Source organism: Delphinus delphis, chromosome 11 (assembly GCF_949987515.2).
Source record: "Delphinus delphis chromosome 11, mDelDel1.2, whole genome shotgun sequence".
Taxonomy (NCBI): Eukaryota; Metazoa; Chordata; class Mammalia; order Artiodactyla; family Delphinidae; genus Delphinus; species Delphinus delphis.
Window position 1 is genome coordinate 95,404,427 of NC_082693.1, and position 13,439 is coordinate 95,417,865.

The 13,439-nt window shown below is 54.5% G+C and overlaps 1 protein-coding gene across 2 annotated transcripts; it reads right to left on the reverse strand.

The window, feature by feature from the left end:
* Window positions 1-213: 213 nt before the first annotated feature.
* On the reverse strand, window positions 214-10,956 carry NAGA (alpha-N-acetylgalactosaminidase). Of its 2 annotated transcripts, none has more exons than XM_060025767.1 (10): window positions 10,873-10,956; window positions 10,355-10,446; window positions 9,409-9,544; window positions 8,689-8,860; window positions 7,428-7,605; window positions 7,007-7,101; window positions 6,088-6,249; window positions 4,341-4,538; window positions 3,086-3,229; window positions 214-2,620 (listed from the first exon to the last, which is right to left on the reverse strand). In XM_060025767.1, the coding sequence occupies exons 2-10, from the start codon at window positions 10,368-10,370 to the stop codon at window positions 2,486-2,488; spliced, it is 1,236 nt and encodes a 411-aa protein (XP_059881750.1). In that variant the 5' UTR covers window positions 10,371-10,446; window positions 10,873-10,956; the 3' UTR covers window positions 214-2,485. The 2 variants fall into 2 exon arrangements, with proteins under 2 accessions (XP_059881750.1, XP_059881751.1); XM_060025768.1 differs by having other exon boundaries at window positions 10,355-10,439; window positions 10,873-10,935.
* Between the last annotated feature and the right edge of the window lie 2,483 nt (window positions 10,957-13,439).

Sequence of the window (13,439 nt, forward strand, 5' to 3'; positions counted from 1 at the left end):
TTGTTGTGGGGACACATGTGTGTCCCCACCATGTGGCCACATGGGTGAGGATTCCAGACTTTCACTGCTGTGGCCTGGGTTCAGTCCCTGGTCTGAGAACTGAGATCCCGCAAGCTGTAGGGTGCAGCCAAACAAACAAACAAAACAAACAAAACAGAAACAAACAAAAACCCAACACACCTGGCAAAAACTGAAAGCAGCCTGGTTATCAGATTAAAACTTTTATTTTGTTGGATAAGAAAATTGTATATTCAAGACCCTATTGCCTGTTAGAGCTACATAGTGGTGGTTAGAGTTTTCTTTGATTTGCTCTCAAATACTCCAGCTTACATGCAAAAGTATGTGAGGGACGAGAGATATGAAATAATGGCACATGTTGATGGTTGTTGGATCTGGGTGATGGGTACATGGAGGTTCACTTACCATTTTAATGTTCAAAAATTTCTATAATAAAATTTTTTTTAAAAAAACAGAAGGGGTACCCTTGGGTCCAGACAAGGCTGCCTTGAACTGGGAAAAATTAATTTAGTCCCATACTGTCTTGGGCGGGAGGGAGTAAAACAATGTCCTGGAAGATAGAGTGTGCCTTAAGAGAATAAAGGCTAACGTGATAGAACCAGTCAGGTACCCTCAGGATAAAGTTATACAGCAAGTAAAGACATGTAACTATCTCTGTGTCTGGAAGGCAAAGAAACTGACTGGTCAAATCCATGCTGGTCCTTGGCCCCAACTCCCAAGTCTGGTGGTCTCCACCACATCCCACAGGGGTGGAAAAGATTTCTTTCCTGGGGCTAGCAAAAGAAGTGTTTCTGCCCGAAACCATTCTGCTTGGCTTGCCCAGCACTATGACCAAGACCCAAAGCTGGAGCTATGCATAGGGTGACAGACCTCAAAGGGCAGAGGCCTGGGATGAGGTAGGCTTCTGTCCTCCTAAGTGACCCACAGCCTCAAGACACCAACTGGGAAAAGGGAGCTTCCTCTGATGACCCCAGACTCAATCAGGGAAGCTCCAGAAATCTTAAATTACACTATAAAATGTATGTTTGTGAGTTCTTTATAACATACTCCAAATACAATGACCTTAAACCCTGAGGGAGGGAACATGGGAGATCCACCCAGAAAAGTTCCCACAGGGCAGGACCATGCAAAGCCTGAGGCACTGGGTGCTCCCACATTCAAAGCACAAGGAGAAGGTACCTAGCCTGGTCTGCTGCCAGCTTTCCAGAGGGGAACAAGAGCCACTAGGGAAGACAGGTGCCCTGAGGCCTTAGCTAAAAAGAGGGCTTGGGAAACAGGAACCAAAGGCAGGCAGTCAGAACCTGCCATTCTTTACTTTAATACCCTTTTCCCTACGAGGAGGGGCAGGATATATATTGTAAGACACAAAGAGCCCCTGGACCTTTCTTTGCACATAGCTGAGGGATCTGAAACTCCTCTGCAGCCAGGTTAGGAGAGGAGAAACTAAGGGAGGAGCTGGGGGCACTGGTGGGCAGAGGACAAGCTACACAAGCCCTGTGGGAGAAAGGCAGAGCTGACTGCCCTCGGCTGCACCCAGCCCAGGAGCGTCAGTGAGCGAAGCCCTGTCAGGAAGGGGGAGAGGAGCTGAAAGAGGCTGAAGACAGTAACGCAACGTTCCTTAGCAGGTCAAGGGCCTTTCACTGTGCAGCAGAGGGGCTGCTGAGTGCGGGTAGTGGCTGGCAGACCCTGTAACGTCTGAATGCGGTGGGGAAGAGGGCCTGGGACCATCACTAGTCCGCCTCACTGTGCCGTTACCACCACCATGATGCTAGGCACAGCAGGGATGACTGGGGCGGGAGGCAAGCCTGGCATGGCCAGAAGTACAGTCTGCAGGTCGCGGTGGAATGAGGAGCCAGAAGAGGCCATACATCTTCCATGCAAGGTGAAATCTGAAACCAGCACCTTGTGTAGTGCCACCCAGAGTCCCCACCTGATCAGCCCCTGGCCCCAGGTCCATATTACAACTACTTGACTAAAGAACAGCTTTATTGGTGACCCGAAGGAACCAAGGTCACTCCCAGGCAGTGTCAGCCTGTAAGGCCTTCTCCGGGCAGGAAAGTTGATCACATAGTAATTCATGGGACTTCCCGACAAGAGGTCAGAGCTCCACTCCTAATTTTAAGAAAATTCCAAATCCTGATTTCAGAGTCAGTAAAAAGAAGGTCAGAGGCTAGAATCCTGACAAGTATCGGTGCCTCTGCCTATGGGGGCTGAGGAGGCTGGCCGAGTTTTCAGCAACATCCATGGGGCTGAACAGATGAGGTAGAGGCCAGAGAGGCCACAGGAAGTCTCCCCAAGACAAGTTTCCAAGAGACTTCACACTTGTGCAGGGCGTAGAACCCGGCCCTGAGATTGCACTTTGGGTCTGACGGGTAGAAGACGACCCCACCTACTGGCCCTCAGCACGTGGAACCTCCGTGGCCTGGGCTCAGTGGTGCTGCCACAGCCTGTCACACGTCCCAGCTCCTCACTGCTGGGGCGTCCCCAGCTTCCTGATAGGATACAGGTACCACATCACCACCCCGGAAGGGTTGATGATCAATGTGAAGTTGGTTTTATCCCGGAGGCCACTGATGATGTCACCCGTGTAGACGTTCTGGGCCTGCAGGGGGGAGCACAGCACTATGCCACCCTAAGAATGGCTGCACAGGGACAAACCCCCCCCGCCCCCCACTCCAGGGGATGTAAGAGCCTGCACTTTGGCCTGTGTTGACCCTCCAGTATGCCCTACAGAAGTGGGAGCCCGAGTCCCCATGACTTCCCCTCTGGCAAAGCCAACAGATGCCCAAGTACTGGCAGTGGTGAGGGCCCAGCCCACCAAGAACCTGAGACATGTGCCAGCAAGACTGCAGAGGGGAAACACGCGGCCTCGGGGGCTGACGGGACTCATTTACACAAGGTAGTCGTTTGTGTAGCTTGAAAACACCAGTGCAGAGCACAGCACCAGCCAGAGGACCCAAGGCCCACGGCTTAAGGGACGGTGTGTGAGTGAAGGGGCCCCCGTATGAGTAGGACCCAGCAACACCCTCAGGGAAACCCAAAGCGCTGCAGGTAGCAGGGCACTCACCTCATACACCTTGGAGCTGGTGAAGTTCAGCCGGGCGAGGGAGGTCCGGTAGGGATACGGCATATCTGTCCTGCGGCTGAAGAAGACTATAGCACTGGCCTCACTGGCCAGGGGCCGCATGTACACCTCAATGTAGGATTTCTCCTGGCGCAGAACATGGCTACTGGCTGGGGTCCCTGCTCAGCAGGCCCTGAAGCTCCCTTCCCAACCCGCCCTTGAGCTCTGGGTCTCGCCAGCCCACAGTTCCATGTCAGGCAGAAGCTTGGAGGGGAAACCACAGCCCTCCAGCACACAACTCATCTTAACTCCACCTTCCATCCTTCCTTCCCTGACTCAGCAGACGCTCCCCGACACTTACTCTGTGCCAGGCCCCACGCCAGGACACAGATAAATGCTGCACGAGGTCCCGCCTCAGAGAGCTTACAGGATAACGGGAGAGACAGACATGGACAGCCCCTGGCACTGGACTGGAGGGCACCGTCCAGTTAGAACGATGAGCTCTGCCCTGAGCAGCCAGGAGGGTGAAGCCACAGCCTCCAGAAGGCCCCTGGGCCTGGCTCCACCATCCGCCCCTCTGGCAGGATTAGTCATCGCCTCTGGGCATCACCAGTTCAGCAGCTGCTTTCTATATTGGTGTAGATTTCCTTTTACTAGAGAGGCAAGGATCTGGGCAACGAGCACAAGCTTTGAGGTGACACTATCGGCATCTAGTCCTGTTGTACCACTTACCAATTGTGTGGCCTTGGTATAAAGTTACTGAGACTCTTCAAGTCTAAGTTTCCTCATTTGTAAAACAGGGAAGGAGCATCGACCTTCTGAGAAAATGTATCTAGAATGTCTAGCACACACTAGGTGCTCAGCAACTAGTCTACACTAGTACTAGTAGTAGTTGTACTCCATGGCTCAAACAACTCCTAAACTCTGAAGGCAAGCCCTATTTCTCTGCCAGCCATCACAGACTTGTGCAGAAGTTTTGTAGTTCCAAACCGAGGGGCCACACTGATCCCTTGTGCATGTGTGGTGATGTCTCCCTTCCCCAAATCCCACAAGCTGTCCTGCCCTGGCCCTGCTCTTACCCAGGCAAGTGAGGGACAGTCGAAGCAGCTCCCAGTAGAGACTTCGACTGAATGCAACTAGGAGGGATTGAGTGGATTTCAGAGGCCCAGTCCCGACCCCTGAACCTCTGGCCTGCAGACTTGTTTCCAGGGGAGCCCAGTCTCTCAGCCTCCCTTCCTTGCTCCCACACCCCCAGTACCTTGAGAATCCTGCGTCCTTGGATGCCTAAGGGATCCTGGTTGATTTTGATCATGAGTGGATTCTGCAGAATGTCCATGTTCTGGGCGGAGATGGTACGCAGGTCCGTGGACATGAAGAGGGGGGCCGCCAGCACCGTCCACAGGGCCATCTGGGCCCGGGCTTGCTCGAAGCTGAGGCCAAAGTTCCCAATGAGCAACTGGGGGCAGAAAAGAGGATTGCTAAGCTCTGCCCTCTTCAGGGCGGTGGGCGCGGGGACCAACCCTAAACTTGTAGCAAAAGAAGACAGAGATGGGGGAGGATGGCCAGGTGCGGGCCCTGGTTCTGCAAACACCATTCCCCAGCAGCGTGGCCTTGGGGTGGGTCAAGTCACTTTTCAGAGCCTCAGGTTTTTTCTTCCATCAAGAATATGGGGGTGATAATATGCTCTGACCATGTCACAGGTTGTTCAGAGGATCCAATGGATCCTGTTGCCAAAAGCGTTTATAAACTGGAATATGCAAGTCAAGAAATACAGCCAGGATGGTAGTAAACCAGACCCGGACAGAGTCTCTGCTCCTGCCACTAGCCACCCACCTGCCCTAACGACAGCTGACTACACCAACGGGCACTCCTGTCCTCAGCGCAACCAATACACCAACAGGACACAAACGATTACTGCCAACTCAACACTCTTGTGTACTTAGTGACACCAATTTAACTAAGCACTGTATATGTGCAAACCATGCCAGACATTTAAAGGGTCATCCTTCTGGGGACTTACCTGGTGGTCCAGCAGTTAGGACTCCTCGCTCCCACTGCAGGGGGAGCGGGTTTGATCCCTGGTCAGGGAACTAAGATCCCGCATGCCATGTGGCATGGCCAAAAAATAAAATAATTTTTAAAAAAGGACTTGGCCCTGGGCCTGGTGCCTAATAGGTCAATGAAGGTCAGCTCCCCTCCAGCCCCAGGGAGCTGAGTCCTGTTTGCAACATCAGCCATGTGCTGGCCTAAAAAAAAAAATAAAACAAAAAAAAAGGGTCATCCTTTTAACCCTCAAAACAACCCTATATATATAGCAGCTGCTATTATTATTTCCATTTTCCAATTGACAAAGCTGAGTCACAGAAAAAATTAAGTCACGTGCCCAAGGTAAGTGGCAGAGCTGGAGCTGGAACTCTAAAGCAGGTCAATTTCTGTTTCTCCAGGCACCTCTCCATCTGGCCTAGTATTTGTAATTATTATAATCATCACTGACGGTAAATACTCGTTGACTAAAGAGATAGCTATAAAACTGTAAGATAAATTGCAAAGAAATTTAAGTGATCAGGGCTATGAGTGAGGTAGGTATGAGAGGCCAGTTCTGCCTGTGGAGGGTAACAATACAGAGCATTGAGAGAGGGGTCAGAGGCAGACCTGGCAAAGAGTCTAGGGAAGGGTGGCAAGAGAGTGTGGACTATCTGTGATCTTTACCCTATGCAGGAATAAGGTCTCACACAAGAGTCACTACAGATCAAGTTCTCAAGTTTTAAGACACATCAGAACTGCCTGGGAAGACTTAACAATGGGCATTCCCAGGCCCTCTCTGAACATTCTGATCCAAGAGGTGGGGTGGGGCCCTGGGAACAGAACTGTAAGCCCCCAAGGCAAGTCCAGCACGGCTGGTTCAAGGACACGTTTCTGATATGATGGTCTAGAACCTGGCAGTCAGCGTCCAGGAAGACAGCATAGGGCAGTGGGCCTTGGGCCATCCCCCTCCATGCTGGTACCATGTCTGGGTCGTTCCAGTGCCCAGGGCCTGCCACCGGCTGCAGAATGTCCTGGTGGGTCACAAACCAGTCCAGGATGGAGAGCACGCTGCTCCAGGAGTCCTGGATGTCGTCATAGTTGCGCCAGAGGTTGCAGATGTCCGCCAGCAGAGTGTAGTTCACCTGGATTTGGGGGGAAGGCAGAGTCCAACACCAGAGTCACACTCTGCTGCCTAGAGCCCTGCAAAGGGGCTGGGGAGCCTCAGCAGGAGACATAGAGGGTAGGGAAGGGAGAAGAGAACAGACCTTGAGCGTGTTCAGGATGAGGAAGGCCTCAGAGGGAGTGGCCCTGCTCTGGAGCTGCCCGGCCTCTCCTCCATGCGTGCTAGTGCCAGGAGCCGACCCCTCCCTCTCACGCCAGCTGGGGCCAAGCCCGGGGTATGGACCCAGGCTGGCATACCATAACCTTCCCTACCACACACCCACCCCCGTGTTCTCTCAGTGAGTCCCACCCTCTGCCAGGGTTCTCCCTCGGGTCTGCAAGTCTGATTCCACCCTTTCTAGCACCCTACATGCTGAAGGGTCCCTGGTGAGATGCCCACGAGGCCTTTCAGAGGCCAGGCCCCACCTGCCTGGCCTCACCAGCCTTCTGGATCTCCTAGCCCACTCGGCAAAACCAGGATTCTGACTGCTTGTTGGGTGCTGTGTCAGCACATAACATATGGTTCCCATGCCTTGGATACCCATCCCTTCAGCCCACCTGACAAGTGTCTCCTCTAAGACCCTGGGCTAGCTCAGGCCCCCTCAGGTACTTATGACCCTTTCCTAGACCTACAAATCAGCATGTGAGCAACTATGATGAGAGGAGCCCTGACTGCATAGAAGGCAAGGAGGCCTGGGTATGAGGGGCATTGCCAGGTGGGTTCACAGAATGGCTTACCTTTGGGGGGAGGCCCCCTTCGTAGGCTGGCCAACTGCAGGAGAAGGCGATGGGGCGGCCTGTGGCGTTCAGGGCAGCAGCCATCTTGGGGTACCCTGGAGAAGTCCAACCCTCACATTTTAGGATGAAGAGACACAAGATGAAATCTGGGGCCTCAGCCCAAACCTCCCACCAAATGGGAGGAAACTACGGTTCAAGGAGGTGCTTCCCTGTACCCAGAGCTGCAAACACTTCCCAGGTAGGGGCATGGTACCAACCCATCTTTAGGGAGCCTGGGAGCCAAGATCCCCCTAGGCCCTGGGTGAGGGGAATTGGGAAATGCTACCCGCTAGGGGCCATACAGACAGATGAGCACTATGGGGCCTTCCATGGCCACCCCTCCCTGTCTACCCAATGGCCCCCAGCCAGCTGTGGGACCCACCCTCGGCCCGTTCCTCGGGGGTTGAGAAGCAGCCATCCAGCTTCAGCATGTCCACCTTCCACTTCGCGAAGGTTTGAGCATCCTGGACCACCTTGTCTAGCGTGGTGCCTGGGTAACCCATGCAGGTGAAGTTGCCCATGTCCGCGTAGATGCCCAGTTTCAGGCCCAGGGAATGAGCCTGTGGGGGGTTGACAACACACTGGGCTCAGGCAGCACCTCAAGGAGCCACCTCCCAGGCACATCTGACCAGGCCCCATTAAAACCTTCAATGATGGGACTTCCCTGGTGACGCAATGGTTAAGAATCTGCCTGCCGGGCTTCCCTGGTGGCGCAGTGGTTGAGAGTCCGCCTGCCGATGCAGGGGACACGGGTTCGTGCCCCAGTCTGGGAAGATCCCACATGCTCCCGAGCGGCTGGGCCCATGAGCCATGGCCACTGAGCCTGCGCGTCCAAAGCCTGTCTTCCGCAACGGGAGAGGCAGAAAAAAAAAAAAACAAAACAAACAAACAAAAAAAACAAAAAAAAAAAACAATAAAAAAAAAAAAAAAAAAAAAAAAGAATCTGCCTGCCAATGCAGGGGACACAGGTTCGAGCCCTGGTCCGGGAAGATCCCACATGCCACGGAGCAACTAAGCCCATGCGCCACAACTACTGAGCCCGCATGCCACAACTACTGAAGCTCATGAGCCTAGAGCCCGTGCTCTGCAACAAGAGAAGCCACCACGATGAGAAGCCTGCGCACCCAACAGAGAGTAGCCCCCGCTCACTACAACTAGAGAAAGCCTGCGCACAGCAATGAAGACCCAATGCAGCCAAAAATAAATTAATTAATTTTAAAGATATAATAAATAAATAAATAAAAACCTTCAATGACTTCCTAAAGCCCAAAGGAAAGGGTCTCAGCTTGCTGGCCTGGCCTTTGCCAACCATGATACTTCCCCTCCCTCCAACACACACACCTTGCATGGGCTGTTTCTGGCCTCTAGGCATTTGCTTCTGCCATTCCCTTGAATGCCATCTCTCCAGTATCAGCTCAAGAATTGCTTCCTCTGGAGAACCTTCCTGAAATCCCAGGCTGAATAAGATGTCCTTCCTTGCTCTCACCCACTACAGTGGGTCAAAACTACCTGTCCATGTATCTATTTCCTCCACCAGACTGTGAGTTCTCAAGCAGGGATTACAGAAATGAGCCCTAAGTAGGATGGGGTGGAAAGAGCGGTCTGGCCCACAGGCCAAGGGGCAGGGCTGGGGTGGGGCTCACGTAGTCAGCCAGGAAGGCCATGCCGTTGGGGAAGCGCTTGGGATCAGGCACCAGGTTGCCTTTGGCATCACGTCCACCAATCCAGCAGTCATCGATGTTAAGGTATTCGTAGCCCAGGTCCCGCCATCCATCCTGTGCCAGCCGGTCAGCCATCTCCATGAAGAGCCGCTCACTGGCGAGGGGTAGGGGACAGGGCTGCTCAGTGGCCCAGCACTGGCCTAACCTTAACCCCACCCCCCGTTCCTCAGAGCTTTTCAAACTTCTTAGATGCTCTGAGTGTGAATCCAGCCTACAAGTACCATGGCCTTGCTGTCAGCCGAGGACTAAGCCAGGTAACAAGTGTGAGGGGTACCAAGGATTATGTCATGAGCCATGAGCAGGGTGGAGCAAGAGGAGTGACGGGGCCCCCAAGCCAAGAAGCAGAACCGGGCCAATGGGAAGCATGCGGGGTCCGGCCTGGCCCTTAACTGTTACCTTCTTTCCATTATCTCAGTGGCTGCGTCCACCACAGGGTCCCTGCCCCACAGGCCTGAGGTCACCACAGAGGCCCCAAGCTGGTCATGAAGCTGAGTGTCAGAGGTCTCAAAAGTCACCTCTGGTTGCTTTCTCTCTGGGATGGGGGGCTCTAACCCTGCCCTCTTTCCTAGCTGACCCCCACTCGCTGCTCCCACTCTGTGAGGGCCCTAGGCAAGCCTGTTGGGTGGTGCCGACCTTACTCACCTGATGCAGTTCTTTGGGTCCTCGTTACAGTCAGTGTTGCAGCGGAAGCGTTCCCAGGCCAGCCAGCCCATGGGTGGCTTCCGCAGGAGCCCGTTCTCCAGAACCAGCACCTGGGCCACCAAGGCCAGCAAGAGCACTGCAGGGGGTTGGAAGGATAACTGTGAGTGGCTCCTATAGCTCCAGCCCTCGCCCCACCCCACCCACGTGCTGCCCAGCCCTGCAGAGGCTGCTGGCCTGCACATTAGGGGAACTAGACTCTCGCGCTTAAGGTGGAATGGGCTCTTCCTGCAACTCCTGGCTCCAGGAGTGCTGTGAGTGGGTGGACGGTGCCTGGGGTGGGGCAACGTGTTTGAGGCCTGGATTCCCACTTTGCTGTTACCACAGCAGTGCTGGAATTATCAAAAACTAACACCCTGAGGTCATATCCCTTCTACACCCTGACCAGCTCCCCCCACTCCATTCACACAGAACTTGACAGTACAGTGTAGCCAGACTCCAGGTCTCCTGAGTCCCATCCAGGGCTCTTTGTTCTCCACAGACACCCAAGAGGCTTCAGAAGGGCTTAAGAGGCCAGCCGGTTGGACCTGCACCCAGCCAGCTCACTTTCCCTCTAGGGCCTCAGTTTCTTTATCTGCAAGATGGAATCACTGTAGTGACTTTACAGGGCTGTTCTTATTACATGTTGATGTTAATAAGATAGGGCCTCTGTGCTTTGGGGTAGAGGGGGTGCGCAAGGAAGAGGCCTCTTTGGAGGGGAACTGATTCCTAGGTGGGGAGCACTTCCTCCTTTCCTGGCCCACTTCCAGGAATGAGAGGAACATGTCTCCCCACATACCCACATCAGGGAAGGAGGCCCAGACGCCACAGGACTGGAACTTCCTCCAGGTAGCTCCCACCCCCAACTGGTCACCTACCCTCCCAAAGCCACCCCCATCCGTGTAGGTACCTGTCTTCAGCAACATCGCTCTGGACTCAGCGTCTCAGGACCTGACCAGATCTGCTCTGCTTTTACCAGCTCTGTATGTTGGGCTCTGGAAGCTAAGAAACGTTAGAAAAGCACTGGCGTCACTGCTGCCTGGCTAGCCCTGCCGCCCTTAACCTTGGGTGTGGATCCCACACTGGGTCCCCAAGCCCTCTCACCGCTCCCCGCCTCTACCCCAGCCATCACTTCCCCGAGCCTGTGTTCTTCCTGAGGAAATAGTAAACAAGGTATCTTGGACGTTAGACCGCACCCCTTCTGCACTGCTGGGAACCCCGAGCGCCCAAGGGCGGCCCTCTGCCAGACTGGGGTCAGCGAGAGGCAGCGACAGGCTCGAGGACGCCCAGGAAGAACGGAAGCGGCGGGCCGGGACCAGGTTCCGTATTCCCTCCAGGTCTGGGTTGCCGCCCCCCGTCCCCAAAGACCGCAGGCCCAGCGGCCCACCACGGGGACCCCAACCAGAGTCGTCCACATTTGACACTCACCCCTTCCAAGCCGCCTGCTTCGGTCTCCGGAACCAGCCACCACCGCAGTCACCTGATGCGCTTCCGGCGTTCTAGAGGGGCGGGGCCTCACTGCGCCTAACCTTCCCCGGAGGACCTAACAGAATCCCCCTAGCAACGTCCTGCCCCGCCCTCTACCGGCCCAGTAAGCCCTCGGAACCTCCCCAAGCCCCACCTCCTTCGATCTCCGGCTCTGCGCGCCCCCGAGGCAGGCACGAGCCAACGGCGGCTTCACGTGAAGCTAGTCCTTTCACCTCTGCTGGGTTCCCTGAAGGCGAGGATAGTGCCCTGCAGATGATGCTCAATAAAGAGCTGTGGCGTGAATACCTGCTGGGGGCTTTTTTAAGGAAAAATGGGAGAATGCCCTGAAGCAGGGCCCGTAGTAAGCCGCTCAAAAACAGTAGTGGCAGATGAATAGGCACCACGAGGAGGATGGGTGGGAGAAAGCAAACCAGGTGGAGGACACAGTTCCTTCAAAGCCAGGAGACTCTCCTTCCTTACCTGACACTTGGACCACCGATTATTCTTATCCAGGCACTTGGCATATTCCTTCCTCTTTCATTCATCAAATACTTATTGAGCAACCGCTAGGTACCAAGCACTTTATTCATGGTACCTTCACTTGGATGATCACTGGGCATCTCAAACATAACTGGCCCCAGACACCTGCCACTTCCATGTCTCAGGTAATGGCAACTCTCCTTCCAGGTGCTCAGGCCAAAACGCTGGAGTCCTCCTTGCCTCCTCTTTCCCTCACTCCCTACATCCAACCTCTCTGCAAACCTTGCACTCTCTACCTTCAAAACCCATCCTGAATCTGGCCACCTCTCTCTACTCTCCCAGCCCCCATCACATCTTGCCTGTATTACTCCAGCAGCCTCCTCACCGGTCTGCTTCCACCCACATTTATTCTCTCCTTAGCAGCCAGAGAAATCCTTTAAAACAGGGGTCCTCACCCCTCGGGCCGCGGACCGGTATCGGTCTACGGGCTGTTAGGAACCAGGACGCACAGCAGGAGGTGAGCGGCGGTCAAGCATGAGGCTTCATCTGCCGCTCCCCGCTCCCCGTCGCTCGCATCACCGCCTGACCAGCCCCCCACCGCCCCCGCTCCCCACTTCCGTGGATAAATTGTCTTCCACGAAACTGGTCCCTGGTGACAAAAAGGTTGGGGACCGCTGCTTTAAAACATAGCTCAAGACCGTGTTCATTTCAGCCTGGAGTAACAGCCCTCACAGGTTTACAGAGCCCCAGGCCACACATTCTGACCCCACCTCCTGCTGCTCCTCCCTGCCCCCCTCCCCCCCCTTTCAGTTCCTCAAACACAACAGGCCTCTGGGCCGTTGCACTAGCTGTTCCATCTGCCTGGAATACTCTTCCTCCAGATTTTCGCACGACTGGCTCCCTCATTTCCTTCAAGTATTTCCCAAATGTCACCTTCTCAGTGAGCCCTACCTTGACCATTCTTTTGAAAATTGCAACCGCCCTACTGCCCCAACTCCCAGTCTCCTTGCCCCTGCTCTATATTTTCCACAAAATTTATTGCCTTCTAGCACATTTATTATGGGTGCTATTACTTTTTAAAAATTTATTTATTTTATTTTTCGGCTGCCTTGGGTCTTCCTTGCTGTGGGCGAGCTTTCTCTAGTTGTGTCGAGCGGGGGCTACTCTTCATTGTGGTGCACGGGCTTCTCATTTCGGTGGCTTCTCTTGCTGCAGAGCATGGGCTCTAGGCGTGCAGGCTTCAATAGTTGTGGCTCGCGGGCTCAGTAGTTGTGGCACACTGGCTTAGTTGCTCTGCGGCATGTGGGATCTTCCCCGACCAGGGCTCAAACCCATGTCCCCTGCATTGGCAGGTGGATTCTTAACCACTGCGCCACCAGGGAAGCCCGTGGTTTCTATTATTAACTGAATAAAAGTTAATGGGGGAGACATAATAAACAGGAAATAGAAGCCTGAGCGTAGGGAAGCTTTTCTTATAAGTGGTTAGTGCTATAATGAAAATACAACCCAGGGATGTGACAGAGACCTGCAGGTAGGCTACTTTCTCAAGGCCAGGGAGGGGACATTTGAGCTGAGACCTAAATGATGTGAAGGAGCCCTGAGGAGTTAAAGGGGCAGGCTTGAGAAGGAAGCGCATTCTAGGCTGCAGGAACTGCAAGGGCAGAACTCTGACGTGGGGACCAGCAAATTCATGGGGAGGTGTTCTGAGCTCACCGGCTTCCAGGGCTGCTGGGAAACCCTAGCCTCCTGCGTTTGGTTGTGCACTCCTGCAACCTTCACTGCAGGCCTAGCTGTCGACTGACTCCAGGCAGAGTCTGGGCGCTGAAGTGCGTTTCAGGCCGGCGGGAGTGGCGGAAGCAGAAATGGATAATCCCCAGAAGCAGAGGTCCGGGCGACGCCAGGTGCCGGGTTGGGTGGCTGGGAAGCTGGGCCGGGCCTCGCGGGCTGGATAGGAGCCCGCCCAGAGGAGGCGTCTGGGCCGAGGCCGTCCCAGGCTTGGCTCTGCGGGAGAAGTGGGCCGGGCGGGGAGAGGGGGACTGGAGGGGGAA